The sequence below is a fragment of the Rana temporaria genome, chromosome 3 (assembly GCF_905171775.1).
Source record: "Rana temporaria chromosome 3, aRanTem1.1, whole genome shotgun sequence".
Lineage (NCBI taxonomy): Eukaryota > Metazoa > Chordata > Amphibia > Anura > Ranidae > Rana > Rana temporaria.
The window spans coordinates 360161295-360186102 of record NC_053491.1 but is presented as its reverse complement, the minus strand read 5'-3'; the positions used below and the strand labels follow the sequence as shown (position 1 = coordinate 360186102).

General features: G+C 43.6%; 2 protein-coding genes across 13 annotated transcripts in view; both read right to left on the bottom strand.

The window, feature by feature from the left end:
* Positions 1-24808, bottom strand: part of WNK1 (WNK lysine deficient protein kinase 1) — a 199295-nt gene that overhangs the window by 40182 nt on the left and 134305 nt on the right. For 10 of the 12 annotated variants that reach the window (XM_040345270.1, XM_040345272.1, XM_040345273.1 and 7 more), the window contains 4 exons: positions 20473-20541; positions 17336-17446; positions 5144-5617; positions 4634-4867 (listed from right to left, as the gene is read on the bottom strand). In XM_040345270.1, coding sequence (XP_040201204.1) covers positions 4634-4867; positions 5144-5617; positions 17336-17446; positions 20473-20541 — 888 coding nt within the window. The remainder of the gene's footprint in view (positions 1-4633; positions 4868-5143; positions 5618-17335; positions 17447-20472; positions 20542-24808) is intronic. The other 2 variants (XM_040345271.1, XM_040345280.1) reach the window with 2 other exon arrangements.
* On the bottom strand, positions 20548-24707 carry LOC120932702. Its single transcript, XM_040345282.1, has one exon. It carries the CDS (start codon positions 22734-22736, stop codon positions 21558-21560), a length of 1179 nt encoding a protein of 392 aa, XP_040201216.1. The 5' UTR covers positions 22737-24707; the 3' UTR covers positions 20548-21557.

The window sequence follows — 24808 nt, the reverse complement described above, 5'->3', positions numbered from 1 at the left end:
AGCTCATGGGACATTGGGACTTATTTTACTGCGTGGTTTACTGCGCTTCTCAATCCTTTTTTTCACTTGGCAAAATGCATTCGCTTCTGCATTTGGGGTGCGATTAACAATTGATGGCACTGAAAGTATGACTAGTTAATTATAGGTCTACAAAGATGGCCATACACTACAATCCGATTGTACATTGTATCCTGTGATCTTAAGATTTACCAAGACAATATAATAAGAGGACACACCTATCTATTCACTCTGTACACAATTAAGCAGGCCCTTGCACTACAAAGTTGATAGTAGATCTAAAAGGAAACTGTACAGTGTATGGTGAGCTTTAAAGACTTTCAAGGATACACTTCTGTTTTCAATACTACAGCTCTGCTCTACATTGGCTGTTATGCGATTGCTCAGCTCCTGCAAACACTGTCAAATGAGCGATCTATGCAAGAAGAATGTAAACTATTGATGGCCGTGTATAGAGGGTGAAGTTCACCGGCAATGTCTGCATTGAATTAGCATGCAACTGTAGAGATGGGTGGGAGCAATCTCCTGAAGGGGGAGGGCAGGTGCAAGGTAAGTGTTAATGAGGTCAGCTGCTAAAGTATTTGTAACAGTTTTTTCGGCCCAAATATGAAATATCAGGATGGATAATGGAGGCGGTAACAGAGGTACATTAAGAGTATATTGTGTATAGGAAAGTTAGAATTTGGGGAGGTAAACTTAGCCTTTGAGGGGGCTATACACTGCCCTTGACAGCAATGACACCCTTGGCCATTATACTCAACAACAGGTGTCAAAAAAGCTGGTGGAAAAGCAGGCAAAAAATACTTTCCATCAGGCAAAAAAAGTCAGTCAAAGCACAACCTCCACAGTCTAATGATCTCAAATTATAGTTCAGGACAAGGAATGGCAGCAGAAACTGTGGTATTGTGTGGCAAAGACACTTGAACGGGAATAAAGTGACAGAATGAAGTCACAATCTAATGAGCATAATTATCCTGATGTAGGCTTTAACCAGTTCCTTTTTTACATAGGTACATTACTAAAACAAGGTGGGTTTCAAATGGCATTTTTAAATAAGAAAGCCAACAGAAAAAGGCATAAACTTTCATGGGTAATACAGCTGCGCTAATCACAGGCAGTGAGACATTTCCCGATCTCTGCAGCCGAGCATCGGGACAATGTCTCCCTGCCTGTGGATTAGCACAGCGCCGTGCCGACTTCCTGGCAGGCTTTGCACGTTGAGTGTGCAAACACCCCGGAGCTCATCCCTAGTCTGGAACATTGAGAATCACCGGTTTCTTCTCTTGCTCTATTCTGTGGACCAGTCAAGGAGTCCAGGGAATTATCAGGGCATCTGATGCCAGCGGTAGAGGATCATTGGTCCTGGCTAAAAACATTGATCAAGGGGGGTGGTCTCAATGAGGCACATAGCTTTTCTCACTGAGGTGTGTTTCTTTGATCATAAGATCTAAGCATGAGATCTAGGAGAGGAGCTTGCGCTGTGTCCAGGATGAGGCCCTAGAAATCTAGGCTTGGAAAAGTTGAGCAGACTGAAAGTGGATTACCAAAAAGGCCTGAAGGTCTTTTATACATTTGCAGATAATAATAGAAAAGAAAAAGGTAGTCTAGGTACCGTGTTATCTGAATGCCCCCAGTTCTTAAGAGAGAGTAAGAAGGGATCCAAGTACTTTTGTGAAAAGGATAGGCCAAGTAGCTGTGCAACAAATTGGAAGTTTGTCCCTACTGCAAAGTGCAGGAAGCCCTGAATGGGAATATGCAGATAAGCTACTTCGATGATGCCAAGTATTCTCCTGGTCTCAGAGAGTCAATGACTTGTGGCTTCCATGTGAAACTTTGAATATTAAGGTACTTGTTTAGGAATTTTAGGCCCAGGATAAGACAAATATCCCCATTGTTTTTTTTTGTAGCATATAGAATCCTTTGCACCTGGACCAAAACCATGTACTTTGTACCTGGAATGAAACCACCACTCTGACAAGGAATGGTCCAGGGCGGTCTGCAAATCTGACTGTCCTTGACAAGATTTCAGTTGGTTTGAGAGAAGAAAATGATGAGGTAGTAGAGTTTTGTACCGATTTGAAATCGATTGAACCCATAGGGTCTTGGATGTCTGTCACCCAGAGAAAGGCAAACTAACAGACCTCCACATTCTTGGGAGTGAAGTTGCCTCTTCATTGTGAAGAAGGTTTTGGAATGGACTTGGTAGATTTTGTATTCAAAGTCTTGTGCTGAAAGGAAGGACTATGTTTTGGCTTTGAAAATGAAACCTAAAAACAGTGATGGGGTGCTCTTCTTTTCAAGGCAATAGAAGCCATCAAGGAATGTCCTGTGACATCTTTGATAATTTTGTCAAGTGCCTCACAAAATAGATAACCTCCCTCAAAGGGCACATGGGTGATGCAATGTTTTCAAGCAGCTTCAGATGACCAGGCTTTTATCAACACAAAAAAGAGTAAGGCAGAGGGCAGTGTATGCAAATGCCCTGCTAATGCTTTTTGTTCATTGCCATAGTCAAATGACCTGCAGTCTAGCAAACAGATATAGCAGCAACTGCCGGTTGCAGGGCTGGGCCTGTAGGTTAAAGAGTCTTTAAAAGCATCTACATTGTATATATGAATTTTTAAATGGTGGAACATCTTCTATAAGTACAGATGTTTTAAGACTAAGATGGTAGGGTCTACAACCAGCACAGAATACTTATTAGTACATAATTTTTCCACTGGATAGAGTCTAGACATGGCTTTCAGAAAAAAGTGAAAATATTTTCAGGATTACCTAGTCGACACAAATGGCAGATTTTTTACTTACCCGTATTTTCCGGTGTATAAGACGACGCGGCATATAAGACGACCCCCTAATAATCTGCTGAAAACTGTGGTTTTGTGGTCTACTCACCGTATTAGACGACCCCCTTGTGCGGTAGTAATGTGTTTTATTTAAATGAAGAAGCCGCAGCCCGCCGGGTTCTCTGTACGGCTGCATGTATTCTGTATATGCGCCGCTCAGCCAATCCCGATGCACTGTGTTGGAGTAACAACCTCTGCCAATCCGAGCAGGCTACATAATGTAGCCTGCTCGGATTGGCAGAGGTTGTTACTCCAATCCGAGCAGGCTTAGCATGCTCTGTCATCAACACAGTGCATCGGGATTGGCTGAGCGGTGCATATACAAAATACATGCAGCCGTACAAAGCACCCGGTGGCTGATATCGATCGTGCAGCTGCTTCACCCGGCGTATAAGATGACCCCCGGTTTTTGGCTGTGAAATTCCGGTGTAAAAGGTAGTCTTACACGCCGGAAAATACAGTATTTTTTCATTAATGGGAAATGTCTTTTTTAGATTTATCCAGTCACTTAGTACTCAAGGGGAAATGAATGCAATGTGTGTCCTTTAGGTGAGGCATTTCACTTTCTGACTCAGGCAAACACAGCAAGGGTGGAGAAGGAGCCTGGCACTTTTAAGCTTTGGACAGTGGTAGCTGTATAAAGTGCTGTTCACACTGGCAGACATTTGAGGCACGTTTTTTTTAACATCCCTCAAACACCTAGTAAAGCAGTCAGCAATTGACAATATTGACAGCACATAGAGTTTCTCACATTATCAAAACATGAAGAGTTTGCTTCAAATTGCAATCCTTATATGCAGAGCTTGGATCGCTATACTGTTTACATGCTGGTTCCTGGAATGTTTGGATGCTGAATCCGCACTGCTGTGCAAATCCACATGATGGTTCCTGTGACGTTAAGGTCCCATCAGTTCTGCTTGTTTGGTTCCTTGCTGCTGGCAGGTAGATCATACCATTCGGTAAGAGTACTCCATTACCTTCATTGGTGGTGATTGCACATTGGATGGTGAAATTTCTTCCTGCTGAGCTGAATACTTAATGGGTGATCTTCGTCCTGAAGTCTGAACATCCACTTTTCACCATTCAAATCAATTTCTCTTCATCACATAAACTTGGACTTATTCACATGTCCCTTGATGCAGTTTGATGTACATTAGGTTTTTTCATATATGTTTATTCACATGTCTTCTTACTATTGTGCTCAATATGTTTAGCACAGTAGGTGATATTGATCAATTGAGGTGTAATTCTGCACTGTTACTTTATTGATTTTTTTTATATACATTTTCACATTTAGCGCTGCACTTTACTCCCTCATTATTTTCATACAATACGTCCAATTGTAGTGCCAGCGGCTCACTCAGGGTGTTAGGTTGCACAGTATTTTTTTTTTTTTTCACTTATTCTAAAGATAGCGGTCATAATTTGGACTCTGAAGCTGCTTCTTTGGTAGTTATACGGTTATTGTCTACCTGCTGATGAAAATCAATATGTCATGCAACAAACCAGCTTGCAGTTGCACCACAATTTCTCAATCCAGCTAATCACCATGAGTCTATCTGTAAGGCTGGAACCTATGTAGAAAATTTGTGCATATATACCAATCGCCATCAAAAGTTATTTTTAAACAAAATAACTGATTGGTCTTTTGAAGCAAGCCTCTTTTTTGTCTTGCATGCAATGCAACAGCATGAAATTGTTCAAGGTAGTGTAAAGAAGTTGACAGAGTAATATAGGAAAAATTGTTGGTAATTACTGTTGCAGCCTACCTCTGGAACTGGCTGTGCCGAGCCAAGTAAAGGTGCTGTTGGTTGCAAAGCTGGGATGCCCTGTGGAGGTAGTCCACTGCCCTTCAGGTAAGGTTGTGGTAAGCCAGTGCTGTACCCAGTTTGTGGCAGGCAGTCTGTGCGGGTGGTAGGTGACACTACTGATGAAGGGTGGACAGAGGCAGAAGGAACGCCTGTTTCTACAGGCATCTGGGAGGTTACAGGAGGTTGGAAGGCCTGGGTAAAAAAATGAAAAACATCAATAAACATCAAGTAAAGTTAAAGAAAGAGTAAAAAGTTTAGTATTTACACACATACATAATTGGATAATAGGACATACATAGAATAATTAAACCGTAAACTAGAGTTTCACATTTTTTAAATCCTCCTACACATAACACTTGGCTATCTAATACTAACAATCTATCCGCTACACTACAGAAAATCCCATACATTTAAACAGCGTGTGAGCCGATACCCAAAGTTTCCAGCAAAGCCCAGAGAGGGCAGTACCTGGTATGCAGCATCTCCAGGAGGACGCAGAGGCTCAACAGCTTGTCCCAGGGTGGTTGAAAATCCAACAGGTGGAGGCACAGGATGCACAGTCAGAGGTGGGACCTGTGTCAAGGGCTGGAGAGCAACAGGTATGCGGCTTGGAACAATAACTGCCTGTCCAGGAGGAAGCACTGGTGTACCTAAAAATGAGGGGGGCAAGCCTGGCAATGCCTGGCCAAACCCAGGGGACATAGGCACAGGCAGGGCAGGAAAGCCTGTGTGTACAATTGCGGAAGGCACAGTCATTGGCAACTTGGGAGCAGTGAACTGAGGGATTAAAGGGATGGCCACTAAAGGTTGAGTTAAGGGTAAATACTGGGGTGGCATGGGGGCAGTCATGCTCGGGGCAACATGCGACAGTGGGGTTGGAACTGTTGGAGCAGGAACCACAGGCTCTCCTTGGGCAGCTTGTAAAGGCTGAGAAACTGGCAGCTGGGAATTAAGAATGAGTAAAAGAAAGTAAAGATGATTGTTTTTAGCAAGCAAGGTTCAGAAGCAGGGCTTGTAAATATTAAATCATAAAAAAAATTAAACACATTAAACATAAAAGCAAAGTCTGTTTCATAAAGGCATGCAGTCAACAAGCAGAACAGAAACCAGCCCATGAGTCTGTTGTGAACAAAACAAGGAACAAAAAGATGGAACATGAAATTATGGTGTCCAAATTATAGCGGGACTTAAGCTCCAGGAAAACCGGTGTACACACAGTTGAAATACATGCATGGTTACTATTATACATGCTGAAAAACTTGTAATTTTGTTCAACAGAATGCTATGGTTTTCTGCCATTCTGCAGAAACACCAGATAGAGGACACTCATTTTCTTGGTTCAAGAATGTAATATTGTGTCCTCTTTGTGCCTCCAGCCTGCTACCTGGACAATCAGTATAATCACCCTTGTTCAATGAGCAGGGTGATGATGCAGTGAGAGCTATTGCCAAATCACAAAGTAGAAAGAGCCTAAAGGGCAGATGTGTTTTACACAGGGGTTATACAAAATTACAAATCCCTGAGCACATAAAACAGGAAACCTGTGTTTGAACGCTGTTTTTGCCATTTTGGAGTTCGACTATATCAATACTGATACACCAAACCTACAGATCTAAATACAATAAAAAAAAGAAAAGAAAAAAAAAAGGATCAACTTTAAAAAAAGGGGTTTAAAAAACCCTCTAGGTTTTTCACCTCAATGCATTCTATGCATTGAGGTGAAAACCCTTCTGTAGTGCAGCAGTCCCCCAGAGCCCCCCTTTTACTTACCTGAACCTGATCTTTCCATTGATGAGAATGAGCCCAGCAGCTCTAGCAGCTGTCTTGGGTCCTCATTGGACAGATTGATGACAGCAGGAGCAAGTGGCTCCCGCTGCTGTCAATCAAATCCAGCGACACCGGAGCCAGAGGGCAGGGCAGAGACCTGCTGTCTGTGTTAATGGACGCAGCAGCAGGACTCAGGAGCAGGCCCACATGAGTGCCCCCTTGGAAAGTGGGTCTCTGAGGGGGCACTTGATGCTGGGAGGAGCTAGGCACACCACGGGAGGACCCCAGAAGAGGAGGATCTGGGACACACTGTGCAAAACCCTTGCACAGAGGTGGTAAGTATACCATATTTGAAAAAAAAAAAAAAAATAAAAAAAACAAAGCTTTACAACCCCTTTAACTCTTGTCTACACATCAGAGGCAGCCATTAGGTGTTATCAGATTTATGGATATGCACCTTACACAGAATATAAAGTGTGACCCGAGTCCAAAGCACATGCCAGCATCTCAATATATAGAGTACAAATGGGTAAACAGGATTTTAAGGGCACACAATCAAAAATACCCAGATAAGCACTTGATTAATTTATACAAAGAAAAAAAACAATGGCTCAAACAGGAAAGATATTTAGGCTGCACTCTTATTGATGACACTGGCCTCTAGTGACTGGATAGGTTGCATTCTCCGATGTCACATAGTCTAGTAAACAATTGGTATGCAACCTCAGTGATGTCTACTGAGTAGATAAGGTTGCATTCTCAGTTTCGTTTCTATCTAGTGAAAAGATGAAGCTGTACAAGTCTCCAATAAACAGACAGGCTACAGTCTCAGTGATGTCACCCATCTCTAGTCCATGGATAGTCTGCATTTTTGTGAAGTCACTGGTCCAGCGAAGAGAGGCTTAACTCTCAGTGATATTACTGATCTTTCATATATGGATAGGCTGCACTTTTACACTGCAGCATCAACAGAAAATGGCTGCCTCTGTTGCATATACAAAGAGGGTGAACAGCAACTGAAACCCTTATTTTCCAAATTGATCCCATTGCGGTTTTGTTTGTACGTAGTGTCACTGATGGTTCATTGTACACAATCTACTAGAAGATTGATAATTAAGAAAAAAGAGATTTTTAATACAGCTTACCTGTAAAATCTTTTTCTTGGAGTACATCACGGGACACAGAGCGGCATTCATTACTATATGGGTTATATGGAGTACCTTCAGGTGTAGACACTGGCAATCTCAAACAGGAAATGCCCCTCCCTATATAACCCCCTCCCATAGGAGGAGTACCTCAGTTTTGTAGCAAGCAGTATGCCTCCCAAAATGGTCCTCAAAAAAGAGGGGTGGGAGCTCTGTGTCCCGTGATGTACTCCAAGAAAAAGATTTTACAGGTAAGCTGTATTAAAAATCTCTTTTTCTTTATCGTACATCACGGGACACAGAGCGGCATTCATTACTATATGGGATGTCCCAAAGCAATGCTTACAATGAGGGGAGGGAGAACATCTCCAAGACAAAAGGATTTAATTTAGAGATATACTCAAATCATAATAAATCCAACTTAGTTGAGAAAAATAAAATTTTTAAATTTAACTCGAACAAGAGGAGCCCCCGGAATCCGAGGGTCTCAAACTGCAGCCTGCAGCACTGCCTGCCCGAAGGCAGTATCAGTATTCCTTCTTACGTCCAACTTGTAGAATTTTGTAAACGTGTGGACAGAAGACCAGGTTGCCGCCTTGCAAACTTGAGCCATAGAGATCTGGTGGTGTGCTGCCCAGGAGGCGCCCATGGCTCTAGTAGAATGAGCCTTTAATGATACTGGAGGAGGCAACCCTTTCAAGCCGTAGGCCTGAGTGATTAATTGCTTAATCCACCTAGAAATGGTGGACTTTGCAGCTGCCTGCCCCTTCTTGGGCCCATCCGGTAGAATGAACAGCACATCTGTCTTCCGGATCTTCTTTGTAGCTTTAAGATAGGCCTTCATGGCCCTGACAATATCCAAGGTATGCAGCAACCCTTCCTTTCTGGAAGTAGGTTTAGGGAAGAAGGATGGTAATACCAAATCCTGGTTCAAATGAAAACTGGATATGACCTTCGGAAGGAAGGAAGGATGAGGGCGGAGAACGACCCTGTCCTTATGAAAAACAAGATATGGTTCCTTACAGGATAAGGCTGCCAGCTCCGAAACTCGTCTTGCGGAAACTATGGCAACCAAAAATACTAACTTCCTTGTCAGTAGAACCAAAGGAATATCAGCCAACGGCTCAAACGGTTGTTTCTGTAAACTTGACAGAACAAGATTTAAATCCCACGGACAAAGCGGGGATTTAACTGGAGGTCTAATACGTAAGACCCCTTGAAGGAAGGTCTTAACCAGCGAGTGGGTGGCCAGCGGCCGCTGAAACCACACTGACAGAGCAGAAATCTGTCCTTTGATTGTGCTTAATGCCAATCCTTTATCCACTCCTAGCTGGAGAAAACTTAATACTCTATCGATGGTAAATTTGCGAGAAAGCCATCGCTTGGACTCACACCAGCCTACATAGGCCTTCCAGACCCTGTAATAAATCACCCTAGAGACCGGTTTCCTGGCTCTGATTAGGGTAGAGATTACTTTCTGAGACAGACCTCTACCCCTGAGAATCAGGGATTCAGCTTCCAGGCCGTCAAATTTAGATGCCGTAAGGCAGGGTGGAGGATCGGACCTTGCGATAGCAGGTCTGGCCGTAGAGGAAGAGTCCAAGGGTCTCCCACTACCATCCTTAAGATTAGTGAGTACCATGCCCTTCTGGGCCATGCTGGAGCTACCAGGATGACTGGTATGTGCTCCACCCGGATCCTGCGCAGCAGGCGGGGTAGTAACTGGAGCGGGGGAAACGCATAAAGAAGTTTGAACTGATGCCAAGGGCAAACCAACGCATCGGTTCCGCAGGCCATCGGATCCCTTGAGCGGGACATGAACCTGTCTAGTTTCTTGTTGAGTCTCGATGCCATGATATCCACGTCCGGCACTCCCCATCTTTGGCAGAGTGCTTGAAAGACTAGTGGATGCAGAGACCATTCCCCCGGCCATAGAGTCTGGCGGCTTAAGAAGTCCGCCTGAAAGTTGTCCACTCCTGGAATGAATATTGCCGATATGCAGGGCACATGAGCCTCTGCCCATAGAAGAATCAAGCTCACCTCTCTCTGAGCGGCTTGACTCCTGGTTCCCCCTTGGTGATTTATGTATGCCACGGCCGTGGCATTGTCTGATTGAATTCTCACCGGGAACCCCTGCAATTTTGACGTCCAAGCCCTGAGGGCTAGTCGAGCAGCTCTGAGCTCCAAGATGTTGATGGGCAACTGCTTCTCTGGCTTTGCCCAAGTACCTTGGCGAGTGCAACCATCCAAAATTGCTCCCCAGCCCGTCAGGCTGGCGTCTGTGGTCACTATCTTCCAAGCCACTGGGCTGAAAGACCTCCCCTTCAGTAGATTCTGAGGGTCTAACCACCAACACAGACTTTGTCGGACTCTTGATGAGAGCGGCAACGGGATATCCAAGGCCTGTGGCCTTCTGCTCCATGCTGACAGGATGGCTGCCTGTAGGATGCGAGTGTGGCTCTGGGCGTATGGTACCGCCTCGAATGTGGCCACCATCTTGCCTAGTAACCTCATACATAGGCGAATAGTCGGTTCTTTCTTGCTTAGAACCAGTAGGATTAATTCCTTGATGGCTTTTACCTTCCTCAGAGGTAGGAACACTCCTTGTTGTTCTGTGTCTAATCTCATGCCGAGATATTCCAACTGCTTTGTGGGCTGGAAAGCTGACTTTTCTCGATTTAGGACCCAGCCGAACCTCTCGAGGTATTGGACCGTGAGGGCCACTGCTCGCTCCAAGCCGGGAGACGAGTGATCTATGACTAGGAGGTCGTCCAGGTATGCTAGGATCGTGACCCCTTGGATCCTTAGTTTGGCTAGGATTGGAGCTAGGACCTTCGTGAACACCCGGGGGGCCGTAGCCAACCCGAAGGGAAGCGCCACGAATTGGAAGTGACGCGAAGCCACCATGAAGCGTAGATATCTTTGATGTGGCTGATAAATTGGAACATGAAGGTAGGCATCCTTTATGTCTATGGACGCCATGAAGTCGTCCTTCTGGAGTGTGGCAGCTGCTGACCGCACGGATTCCATCCGAAATGAGCGGATCTTTAGATATGCATTTACCATCTTTAGGTCCAAAATTGGCCTGACATCTCCATTGGATTTTGGGATGATGAATAGGTTGGAGTAGAAACCCAGCCCCTGTTCCAGGACTGGTACCTCTACTATTACTTCCTGGGAAAGTAGATGATCTAATGCCGATCTTAATGCGGCTCCCTTTTCCGGATCGTTTGGAATCCTCGACTTCTGGAAATGAGGAGGAGGAAACCTTAGGAAATCTAATTTGTAGCCTGTGGCCACGGAAGACCGTACCCACTCGTCGGGAATGCTGGCTTCCCAAATCTCTGAAAAGAGTCGCAGCCTTCCCCCCACCTTCGTGGGTGGGGGCGCCCCTTCATAAGGTTGGCTTGGGGGCTGGTTTTGCTGGTTTGCGAAACCACTGCCTTTTGCCTCTAACAGCCTGTCCTTGTGATCTGCTGTTGAAGCCGAAGTTTGCTTTTGCAGGAGGCCGTCGATACTGCTTGGCATTAGAGGGCCCCTGCCCAGGGGAATACTGTCGTTTAAACGCAGGTCCCTGAACCTTCTTCTTAGTTGGCAAGAGAGTACTCTTGCCGTTTGAAATGGTCTGAATGTATTTATCTAGGTCTTCTCCGAAGAGTCGTCCTCCATGGAAGGGGAACCCTACCAGGAGCTTCTTGCATGGGGGCTCAGCCTCCCAGCTTTTTAACCATAAGAGTCTTCTCATATGGATAAGGGATAACGATAAACGTGACGCTTGCTGGATAGAATCCTTGATTGCGTCTACCGTAAAACATATGGCCTTAGGGACATCCGAAAATTTTTCTGCCTGCTGGGCCGGAATAAGTTTAAGCATCTGCTTAAATTGATCCGATAATGCTTGAGCGACCCCAATCGCAGCCACAGCTGGCTGTACTACTGCCCCTGCAGTAGTGAAGGAGTTCTTAAGTAGTGCTTCCAAGCGCTTATCAACTGGATCCTTGAACACCTGTATGTTTTCTACAGGGCATGTTAATGATTTGTTAATACATGAGATGGCTGCGTCCACTGCAGGAGTAGCCCATCTCTTGGAAAATTTTTCTTCCATAGGATATAGGACAGAGAACCTTTTAGGTGGTAAGAAGATCTTATCTGGCTTGTTCCAATCTTGGAACAAAATTCCCTCTAATAGAGGATGGATCGGAAACACAGCATTGCTTTGAGGCGCCCTCAGTGAGCCCAAAGCTGAAACCGTCGATACCTGGAGATCTGGTACTGGCAAGTTGAATGCCCTATGGACCAAGTCCGACAATCCTTGAATCCACCAGCTCTCCCTCAGGGAGACTGCCCCAGACTCCTCTGTATCGGGGTCTTCGATCCCTGAACCTACTTGGTCCTTGTCCAAGAGGTCGTCCAATTCCCCTGAGGAAAGGACCTCCTCTTCTGAGGGTCCGCGCTCGGGCGACGGAGATCTATTCCGCTTACTGCCCCGCATAGCTGCGGCTATCATCTTTCCCATGCTTTTCTGCATCTCTTTTAAAGAGGTGAGTAATACCTCCTCCGTGACCATCTTAGGGTTGGACTGACCCGCGTCAGCTCCAGCCCCAGATCCCGATGGCCCCAAGGCTCCCTGTAGGGAAAACAGCGGCATACCATGGTACAATACCGAGGTACACCTGCTACCTATTGGTATTTGGAACTATAAAAGTTAATTGTCCAAACACCTGTTTGGGGGATAAAAAAATGCTTCCTCTCCCCTAGATGACTTTTTTTTTTTTTTTTTTCGTTTTTGTTTCAAATCCAGGAAAGAAAAAAACATTCTGTCCCCCTGAGTAGTATTGCAAAGAAAAACTATGAGATGGAAAAGAAACAGCCTATTTCTAGGCTTGAAAAAACAGTCCTCTGAAGACTGCAATATCCTTTCTGGCCACTGTGTGTCCTCGGCGCCCCGTGCTGCCGCTCTGGTCTTTCTCCTCAGTTCCAAAGTATTTGAATGGAACAAACAAGGAAGGGCCGCCCCTTCCTTTAAGCCACTGACCCGCCCTTCCCCCCCCCAGCAATCTCAAACAGGAAATGCCCCTCCCGACAGGGGGAGGGGGGGGGGATTTTGGGAGGAAGGGACCTCTCTGTTCCAGCAAACTGTAGCCTGTAGCCTGGAACCATGAGGAGGTCAGCGTTTTGCCTGCTTGCAGGCTCTGAGGAGGAAGACTGAATGGAGCATCGCCTGGAGGCCTGCAGGTAAGCAAAGCTCTCTGACACACACATATATTTTTATATAACACAGGCCCCACTCAATGCTTTTCCAACACTACAAGGGAGGTCACATCTTATGGGGAATAATACATAGAGAGCCATCCTATCTTTATGATATGTGACTAGTTTGCCAGATGCAGTGCATAACTTTAGGCATGTCCCCTGTGACCCCCCAGAAAAAAACCTGCTAAGAACCAAGTTCCGCAAGTTTTCCCCTCACTTACCTGCTCCATGCCGCAGGACTTTGCCAAGCAAGAGGCCCAATCTTCCCCCATCTCCGTGGGGATGTCTAGACCTTCAGGCCCTGGGTTCCTATGAAGGATCCACTGTCCTGGGCCCATATAGCACCCTGGCAACAGAAAACTTTAGGTACCCAAAGGTTTCTAAGTTCTGGGCCCAGGGTCCAGCTCTCTAAAAAGAAAAGCATTATGGGCTATACCCCAAGGGTTTGGGGTCCGGTTACTGACCACTTTAGCGCTGAGGCTTTTTTGGACAGAACCGGTAGCTCACCTAATCCCAAGGATGCGGAGGCAAGCTAAACCATGACTAACACCTAAGACACTGGCGTAAAAAACTGAGGTACTCCTCCTATGGGAGGGGGTTATATAGGGAGGGGCATTTCCTGTTTGAGATTGCCAGTGTCTACACCTGAAGGTACTCCATATAACCCATATAGTAATGAATGCCGCTCTGTGTCCCGTGATGTACGATAAAGAAATTAACGTAGAATTTAAGCTTTTAGTTCACGTTAAATTGTTTGGGGCAGGTTTCCATTACACTTTAATGCAACTTTTATGTGTCCTGCAATGTATTGTAATAGGAGTAGCTACATACAGAGTAAATTTGACACATTTCCAACTTGCCATCTGCTGCCAGAACTAAATAGGCTGAATTATTTTCCACCATTCAGGAGAAGCTCTGTATATTTATCAATGATTACAATGCTTCCGCTGATTGATGGAGGAGGATATCGAGATGTCATCCACCCACCTTTCCACCTCGGTCAATCAGCAGGAAGCTTTGTATTCACAGATATAAATATGAGGCTTCTCCTAAATGGTGCAGGACCACTCAGGCCGACTACTTATAAGGTCCAAACAACGCAAAGTCACCTTTACTGCTGAGGAACACAGCACCACTTACCGTTTGGAGTTACTACTACAGTACAATGCATACATAGCATATACATCCATGTGTAATGGAAATCGTTGGAGCCAGCTTTGTGCAAAGAAACTTTCAAGTGAACTGAAAGCTGGAATGCTACTTTAAAATTACAATTGCCAACAAAATATTTATAATGTCTTCAATTTTTTTTCTTGAATCACATGAGATGTGAAGACAGCTAAAAATGCTCTTGAAATACAGATTTGATTTTGCCATAACAACAAAACTGCTCCTCAGTTAAAACAGGAGAAGAGGTTTTGAGCTGCCATGTGTTGTCACCTAAACAAGAAAAATTAAGCTGAACCCTGAAAGACACAACCCAGAATAATCTCCAGTTGTAATGTGAGGAGCAGTCATACCCAAAGTGATGGAAAATCACTTTGCGACATTTCAATAAAGTTAAAAAAATAAATAAGTGTGATGCGCCACAAGGGGCACAGCTGACATCCCACGGCACACCAGCACTGACGCTCATAACACCACCAATCCACACACCATTCATGAATGACGAGGGAGGAAAATGCAGACGACACAAGGTAACCATGCAGGGTCATTCCAAATTAAAAGTTGGTTAAGAGATCTAGGTAAAGAGTGTAGGAGAAGTGCCAGGTAGTGGAAATCCACCACATTTCAAAGACCAGCTGCTGTGATTTTGTCTGGTGCAGACACTTATCAATCATAAATGTATCACATTAAAGAATTTTAGACAATGCTGAACATTCTTCTCTGCAAATGCAGTTTTAATTTCCGCTCAAACATATCAAAGATAACAGCATGAGAGCAACCTTTTGCATTTCTGGGTTTAAGCCCATGGGAACATCTTTAAATGCTTACTATTTGGAGAAAATAGGTTTCCACTGCTGACTTCTTCCTAAATGCTGGCTACATACTATTCATGGTGTCCTATTCATTTTTGAGGTACCAACACAGAGGGTTGAAAAAGTCCAATGTCCTTTATTTGTACAATTGACTTGTATCAGTGAATACATGTACTGAGGCAAGAGTCTCTGCATGACAGCCAAGCTGCTGGTATTTTCAGATGGTGCGTTAAATAGTAACGCCACTTTTGCGGAAAAAAAAAAAAAAGCAATTCCCTCCGGGTGCTCATTGTATGTTGCAAGGATTTTAACAAACTTTGTTGTGGATGTCTACCTGTTTCTGCTCTGAAGGAATAATTATTTTGTAAACAATGTCCTTTGCACAGTGATTTTGGATTGGATTTTGGATTGGCGAAACTGCTTCATTTTAAATCAGATGCCGCACTGTGTGAGTGTTCTGAGGAGAAAAACTGTAGCGTCTGTTACCCATTTAGAAGTGATTACCCCCTTGGAAATTATCCCACGGAAAATGAAATTTTTTGTTGCAGAGGATGCCTGAAAATCTTACTTTCTGTACACCAACACTGTACAGAACGCCTTCAGGTTGCCATATTTCATTGAATTTTACAGAAAATTAGTGTGCTGCAAATTGAAAAGGAAAGGTCACTTAATAACATTAGATTAAAATATGCCTTAGGTAGCAATTGTATATGCTCGGCAAAAGTGGAGTTGCCCTTTAAATTGTCCATTTTCTCTAATTACAATTTGTTTAGCCCCCCTAAACAAGTTTATGTGACTAAAACCTCCATATATAAAATAGACTAATGGTATGTGAAAATATCAAGGAGCCTGCAGAAACCAGCTTTCACTAAGGTTTATTTATTCACATTATGTCTGTTGGGCTGCATTTTTCTGCATGCCATCAAACATGTATGACCTGAACACACACAAACAGAACATGTATGTTTTGTATGTGCCCTACGACATGGTGAGAACAAGCCCTAAGACTATTCTTCTAAACTGTATCTTACCAATTGCTGTTAGTCATTGCACCACTCTCTGCAGCCTATTAAATTAGCCTACCTGCATTCTAAAAATGATAAATATACTTCTTAAGTCAGAGCAAGTTGGGAGTTGTGTGCATTGTACTGACAAAGCAGCTGAATGTGTAGCAATCTCTAAGCAGATATAATAGGGCAGCATTGACACCAATGGTAGCTTAACATAGGGCATTAAAAGGGAGAAGTCCAGCCTGAGCTTTTTAGACTGGGCTTCGCCAACGATTTTGCACTCCTGTGACCCGTTTTCAACGGAGAGCGGTTTGAAGTTCGCTCTTTGCTGACGTCACTGAAATAAGTCGAGGCAGCGCATCCACCTGACTTAGGAAGTCTGGATCTGCCAGCTGTCTAGACTAATGACAGTCTCAGCGAGCCACCGAGATGGCCGCTCCCTGCCCCTCCAAAGCTCAGCGCTCCAGTGAGCCTGGAGGAGCAGAGCAGGGGAGCTGCTGATTGACAGGCAGCAGCTTTCCGCTCGGTGAGGTGAGAGAACCAGGACGTCAGGGGTGTTTGGTGGCTTGGTTCTCAGTGCAGAGGCGGTGGAGGACAGATGCAGCACCGGTCTGATGCTGCATCCACCTAGGAAAGTATGAATACTTCTAACTAACTTAAAAAAAGAAAACTCTTGTTGTATCTGTGGTGTGCTTGTCAGGAAAAAAAATTAACAGAGAGAATAGTACTGTAAGAAAAGGAGTCAAAAACGCACCTTACCTTACATGCAATGCATGAAGAGGTATGAATGAATCCCAATTCCAAGTTTTACAGATAACAGGGTATGCTTAATTTTATGATAAAGAGGTTTGTTTAGCTAGTCAATGAAGCAAGTTTGCAGGTGTAATTAATAAAATAATAAACCACAGTAGACTTTTTTTTTTTTTTTAAGAAACACTGCCTACCTAGCTCTGAAGCCATTATGAGCTCATAATTATGCAGCTATACTCAGATGATTCACTACAGCTTAGAAACACTATAGAACAGAGTTTTCAGCCCTGGTGATATTTGTTGGTGAATAAAGGTCAATAATGGTCGTGCCTACAAAGCTGGCATCTACTTTGCATAACACAACAGGTACTTGTCAATTCTTAGTACCCGTCATTTCTTAAAAAGGAACCAAACCATTGCAAATGTTCCGGAAAACTTTCAAACACAATGTAAAGGAGAACCAAACCCATCAATTTAAAGCTTTCCCAAAACCGTTACACTCAAGGCATGCCATGAATGATTATTGTCACAGTTGCTTGTGCTATCAACCAAACTGTGAAGCCATCAAATGTCTGGTGTTGTAACTGGGTGACATGGGCATGACCATAGCAACTACAGATCGAACAGAAGCTAAGATGGCAGTTTCCTTGGCTGTAAAGGATAGAGGGGTTTAGCTCTGTTTTAAAGTACAATATTCCATTATATGTAGGCATATAACATCTTTCTATTGCACACAAGCACACCGATTGCACTGACCTGGGGGGCAGGAACAGTAGCTTGGGTAATGACCGTTTGAGTTGGTGCAGGCAGACTGGACATAGCTGTTGCCACTGGGTACTGTGCTGCCTGATGAGTGGGGGAAACACCCTGAAACACAAAACGCAAACTCAATGTTTAAAACATCATATTTTTATAATTAAATGAATAAACTGACATTTAAACATTTTTGGGAAAAAGTTGTTGAAAGAGAAGTCAATAAAGATATGATATAATTCACAGTAAGCTCCCCAAGTTATGAAGTTAGGGTGGCAACTTGCCATAAAGAAAAAGACAGAGACACTTTTTTCTTTTCTTAAAATGGTTGTGTTCTGTGCCCCATAGAAAATGACTATGAATAGAATTCATCATAAGCTATGCTCATCCTTCAGTCACAGCTAGCCTTATCATATGCAGTAATTATTCTCTGTTGCATTGAGCAATTTTCCATCACAATGTACTGAAGCAGGATTTGGATTTAATACAATCTTATAAAAGGTGAGGATATCTACATACATCATTTTGGAACCCTCAGGACTACAAAAAACATGAAATGAAGAAATAGTGACAATTAATATTGACAAGCATAATAAACTGTAATGGGTGCAGGGGACAAGTGAACTTACAATAGGATTATAGAGGAAAAGGTTTTAAACATTACTAGTTCTTCCCTTAGGCTGGGTTCACACTATACTACAGGACAGCAGTACGACTTCCATCCTACTTTACTCTGCAGATTGGTCCTACATTGATCCTACATTCTACATCTATCCAACTTTCATAAACAGGATACTACTTTGAACCGACTTTGTGATAGTCCGACTTGTTCTTTGACCAATCAAAACAATCCCAGAGTGAGATAAATTCCTTTTACTGCTGCTGTAATCACATGTCGGATGGTAAGGACAAGGCTCCTACTTTGGTCTGACTTCAATGATATTCAATGGGCTGAAGTAGGATCAATGTGGGACCAAAGTAGTACAGGGAGTGTTTTCAAAGTCGGACCGACTTGTGTCGGGCCAGTTGAGACGACTCTCATAGGGAAACATTGATTTTTTTTCACACGTCATGCGACATGAGCTCCTAATGTCGGAGCGTTTGTCGGACCAGTGTGAACCCAGCCTCAAAAAGAGCACTGTTCTTTAGCAAACGTATTTCACCTGATCTACTACCACTTCTGGAAAATCCTTTTTTGTACCAGGCCTAGAGTCCCAAGCACATTCCACTGGGGGACATCTAAAAATGTATTTATATTTCTTTCTAAATGGCAACTATTTACTCCTAGGGGAAAATCGAAAATACATTTCAAGCACTCCACTCAGGCATTTCTCTCTGCATGCAAATTAAACACTTTTTTTTCCTGTCAGTTAAAGTCCCTTCCCAACTATCACTTTTTGAACACATCTGTTACCACCCAGCACTCAACATTGCTGTTTATTCACAATGTAAAGCCCAATTCAATGCTGCCGCCAGACTCGTACACCTTACCAAATGTTCACTGCCACCGCTCTCTGCCAATCTCCCCATTGGATGCCACTAGCCCAACAAATTAAATTCAAAATACCAACAATAACTTACAAAGCCATCCACAACTTGGCCCCAGTTACATCACTAACCTAGTCTCAAAATATCAACCAAATTGTTCTCCAAGTTCCTCCCAAGACCTCCTGCTTTCTAGTTCCCTTGTCACCTCCTCCCATGTTCGCCTCTAGGACTTCTAAGCCTCTCCCATTCAATGGAATTCCCTACCCCAAATTGAAGTCTTTACCCCAAATCGGTCCGACTATGTCCTACTCTGTTCCCTGAAAACCTCTCTTCAGAGAAGCCTATCCCCTTCTAGATTGTAAGCTCTTCAGCTTAACTTGCACAATGTCATTCCCGTTGTCAGTGTAAACCTGGGCTAAACCACCCTCCCCTACCAAATCTCACATCTCAATTTAAAACCAACTACCTAAAGTGGATATAAAACATGTACATACCCCTGTTATAATGTCAGGTTTCTGTGATGTAAAAAAAAAATGACAAAGATAAATAATTTCAGAACCTTTTTCACCTTTAATGTAACCTATAAACTGTACAATGCTTCAGATTACCCCACAGATTTTCAATCGGATTCAGGTCTGGGCTCTGGATGGGCCAAAACTTTATTCTTCTTCTGGTGAAGCTATTCCTTTGTTGATTTGGATGTATGCTTTGGATTGTTGTCATGTTGAAAGAAGTTCCTCTTCATGTTCAGTTTTCAAGCAGAAGTCTGAAGGTTTTGTGCCAATATTGACTGGTATTTGGAACTATTCATAATTCCCTCTACCTTGACTAAGGCCCCGTTCCAGCTGAAGAAAAACAGCCCCAAAGCACGATTATGCCACCACTATGCTTCCCGGTGCGTATGGTCTTTTGGTGATGTGCATCGTTTTTGTCACTGATGTGACATCTAGTTCTTGGTAATGTCATTGTTGTGCCATATTTTCACCTCTTGATGATGACTGTCTTCACTGTGTTCCCCGGTATATCTAATAGCTTAGAAAATCTTCTGTCCCCTTCTCCTGACTGATACCTTTTAACAATGAGATCCCTCTGATGCTTTGGAAGCTCTGTGCGGACCGTGGCTTTTGCTGTAGGATGCGACTAAAACAATGTCAGGAAAGACCCACTAGAACAGCTGAACTTTATTTAGGGATAATCAGAGGCACTTTAAGTGATGGCCGGTGTGTACTGACTCCTATTTAACATGAGTTTGAATGTGATTGCTTAGTTCTGAACACAGCTACATCCCCAGTTACAAGAGGGTGCGCACACTTATGCAACCACATTATTTTAGTTTTTCATTTTTACCCCCCTCAAAAGTTTGTACAGTTTTATAGGTCACATTAAAAGTGGAAAAGGTTCTGGAATGATTTATCTTTGTCTCATTTTTTTACATCACAGAAACTTTACACAACAGGGCTGTGCAGACTTTTTATATCCACTGTTAGTGTTGCTGGCAACCAAAGCATCGCCATGGCCTGGAAAACGCAATTTGAAAAATAAATTTTCATACTTCACAGATGGTGAACAGTACCAACAGATTAATTTTTTGTCATGAAACTCACCAGTATTCTGAATGACACCCACAAAAACATTATGCAATAGATGCTCACCTGTGTGTGAACAGCTGGCTGGGTGCCAATCCCCACTGATGTTAAAGTGCCCTGTCCTGGAACCTGCGTGTGTTAGAATGAAATGAAATGTAGAATATCAGCGAGCCATATTTTACAAACTTCTTTGATGCTCTGAGGTATAATCATGTCACAGTGTTATGGCCATCAGAGCTTCTATGTGAATTAGTCTGGAAAACCTCTAAATACCATAGATATTTTATGCCATTTCTTCAGACTGTGCATAACAGTAATTCAGATTACAAAAGCTAAAAAAAAATAAAAAAAAAATGAGAATCTGGTCACTTGTGAGTGTTGTGAAACTTAAAATAGAACTTTAAGAGCTTTCATTTTGGATAGAGCAAGGGAGGGTAGCAGCCCCTGCCAGCTTTATTTTCACCATCTGTGTCCCATTGCAGAGATTTCCCTTCACCTACTGTCCCATAGCCAAACAGGAAGTAAGAGGAAATCACTGAAAATTAAGGGAGTTCCTTGGGGACCCTTATGTTACCAAAACTAGTGTCCCCACTGGAACATTTTCCCTGAATCTCCATAACGGGGGCAAAAAGCGCAATAAAAACTGACAGGTGTTCCATCTCTATTATATCCAAAAATCCTATATGCCTTTCGTTATACTTTAAATAAAACTACTTTTTGGAAGGCATATGCACCATCTTTGGGAAGCTGGCTATTAAGCAAATTATATTTGCTCTGCTGTAAGGTCTATAAAAGCCCACCTATTCCGTTTATGGTTGAACAAGGACACACTGTAATCAATGTGAACAGCACATTAATAGGGGCGCAAAGAGAAAAGATACAATGAAATGTAACTTGATCAGTGAAGACCCTGGGCCTCATCAATAGAAAATGCATAGCCTACCTTTAATGAGGGAGAGAATCAGTGGAAGAGGAAGAGACTGAAAAAATCTCCTGTTCAAGAAAACCCATAAAAAAGAAAATACATTTCTGGTGACTAAAACTAATTTCCCAAAGAATTCAGAGAGACTACATTATTTCTCTTTTTTCATGGAAGAAATAAAAGATTTGTTAATCTGTTCACTCATAAACCTGACCCCAGCCAATAAGTATTAATCATATGAAGTTAAATACAGAAAAGCTGTGATCCTAGTAACCTGTTGGCTATAAACAGCAGGCTGTATGGGAAAAGCTGCAGCTCCAGGTTGTGGAAAGCAGAAGAAGACATGCGGCTCCGGAAATATCTTCTGAGTGTAAGTTACAGAGGCATCGGATGCGACTCCAACCGCAGGTGGAGAAAAGTAATCCCCGGGGTCTGAGGAATTTCGCTGTGATGAGTCACTGGAGTATTCGGAGCTGCCATCTGGTCTATACAACCCAGACAGAGGTGACATTGGCTCTGGGCCAGGGTGGTTACACTGTTCCTCAGCAACAGTCTGAAGTCGGCTTTGCAGTAATGAGCTGTGTGTGACCTCCTCCATTTCCAAAGATCCGCGACGTGCTCGGTAGACACGGTGTGGCAAGTACACAGCCCCCTCGGGTCCAGAAGAATGCATGTGAAATTCAAACACACAACCCTGATGCCCTTCACTGCCCTGGGAGAGAACTGGAGGAGCAGACTGGGGCATAAACACCTTATGGTATACAATATGAGGCTCTGCTGTAACTGGTGCAGACATACTACCCTGTGGAGAGGGTTGGTTGACTGTGGTCTCAAGCCTCAGACTTTGGACTGGGCGAGCTATATAGGTTTGACTCGTCTGGTAATCATACATCGAGCCAAGTTGTGTCACCCCTGGATCCTTAATGTTACCAGGTCCATCTGCAGCAACAAAAGCTTCAGCTTGTGCACTGTATGGCACACTAGCCAAGTACACAGCCTCCATAGGTATCATTTTGCCATCACTAGCCATTCCATGCCTTCCTTCAACGAACAGTTGGCAATCAAAATTCTGTTGTATGTGGTTGGTTTCCAGGGAAGATCCGACAGGAGGCTTTCCTTGAAGAGTCACCCCATCTGACCTCCAGCTCACATTGTCTGTGGCGGACAGAAGTGGACTTGGTCCAACTGACCGTACGTGTGGTGAGCCATGACGAGTCTGCGATTCCAAGAAGGAGGTGCTCTTTCTCCTTTGTGTGCTGGGCAATTTGGGAGATGAGAAGGTGGGAGGTGGAGAAAAAGACATGGGACGTTCATGAATGGTCGGGAAAAAGTGCGACGCCTCTGAGAAAGTTGGATGCACCATGGACTGAGGCTGCATTAACATGGATGAGATAAGGAAGTGAGACATTTAGACAACAGGTAAACAATTAAGCACATTTTCTTTAAAAGACACTAAAAGAGGGGATAAACAATGGAAGACGTACAACAAAATTTTCATTAAATACATGCCTGGGCGACAGAATGGCTGTGTTCATAGAGACGTGATTTGCCTGTATTGTTGCCTTCTAATTTCTCAAAAACAGATTAAACAAAAAAAAGTCTAAAATAGTTTAGGTTCTTAAAGTGGTTGTAAACCCTTACAGACCACTTTTGACTACAGGTAAGCCTATAAGGTAATAAGGCTTACCTGTAGGTACCGTGGATAACCCCTAAACCTGCGTGGTTAGGAGATATTCACTATATCAGCATGTGCCAACGTCATCAAAACATGCACATTGAAGCAACGGCCCAAGTGTGCCGTTTCTTCAGCTGAAGTGCCGTTACCGTCATTCGAGGGAGTGATGTAATCGCAGCTCCGGCCAATCAGTGTCGGAGCCCGTCACACCCAGAAATAACTCCTGGAGACCTGTCTCCGGCCAGAGCGGTGTGCCTGGACCACTGCAGGGGCTTCGATCCAAGGTATTTTCATAATGAGCTAGTATGCTATGCAAACTAGCTCATTTTGCCATTGTCTTGCAGGTTTTTTTTTTTTTGTAGGATTACAACCACTTTAAGGCGTCATGCACACTGGTATATTGTAAACGCTGTTTCTCCTGACAGGAGGAAATCAGCATTAAAAACTCACCTAAGCTGCATTATTTTTAAACCAGTTTAGGCAAGTTTAGCAGCATTTGGTGTTTGGGAGTTTATTCTATTGGCCAGAGTTTTAATTTTAGTCGCATTTGACATTTTTTTATGCCCAAAAGCTTGCGATTTTTCTGCATTCAGGAGAGGCGCTTTAACTGCCTATAAACTCTGGCAAAAGCCTATGTGTGCATGGACACATAGGCTTTTATTGAGCCGAGTTCAGGGGTTTTGGGGGGTTGACATCAAAAGTTGAGGAGCAGCAGTGTACATGAGGCCTTACAGCTGCTCCTAGGGGCATCTGGTATTTTTCCCAGCCTCTAAACTCCCCTGCATGTAAGCCTATGTGTCCATGCACACAAGCTTTTAGCAGCATTTAGTGGCAGGGGCTTTTAGAGGCAGTCCAGGAGCAGCAGAGTTTGGGCAGAAAAGCACGCTCGATTCTGCTAAATGTGCCTAAACGCTAGGCGCATTTAGCACTTAAGCATCAATTCATTTCAATAGCCGGAATAAATTATTTATTCTGACTAATTAAACAATTAATGCTGAAGAACTTGATGCCTGTAAAAGCTCCTAAAAGCTTCAGACACTTTTACAAGCGCCAGGTATTATTTCTGCAAAAACGCTGCTGGCTTCTAGGAGAGTTCGATCCCTTTCACACTGGAGGCAGTTTTCAGGTGTTTTAGCGCTAGAAATAGCACCTGTAAAGCACGCCACCCAAATGTGAAAGCCCGAGTGCTTTCACACTAGGGCGGTGTGCTTGTGGGACTGCTTATTAGAATGAATGGGCAGCACTTCTGAAGCACTGCAACAGTGGCGCTTTTAACAACCCTTCTTCGGCCGCTAGCTGGTGTTAAAAGTGCCCCACTAGCGGTCAAAAAGTAGCCTTAAAGAAATGTCCTGGGTGCATGAGGCCTTAATGTATAGACAAAACCAGGAAGCATAAAAAGCACTGAACTCTTTATAGCAAGGCATACCATATTTACAGTTAATATAGAATTAAGTGCAGTTATTTGATTTAGAAGGCAACGGCAAAATAGCAGCCTCCTTTTTCACTAGAGGAGACCTAGTGCAGTCTATAGGATTATAATATAAGAGGGAAGGCTGCTAGGGTGAGCCTTCAGTCAATATCTGCCTTTTAAAGCTAACAATTTCTAGAATTGTGCAATGAAGACAGCCTAATGTATTGCAAAGCTTAACCTAGCCATAGATGCAACTTAAGTTGTGCAATACATTTCACTAATCCAGCTCTTAAATGGCAATGTAAAAGTCATACCCAGCCACATGTATTTAATGGTAACTTATCTGCCATGCGAGGGAGCACAGGACTACATACAGGGCTGGAAGAGAGGGTAG

Bases quoted from the DNA above. Each gene is read 5' to 3' on its own strand.
- LOC120932702 (XM_040345282.1), bottom strand. From the start codon at position 22,736: ATGTCTCACTTCCTTATCTCATCCATGTTAATGCAGCCTCAGTCCATG.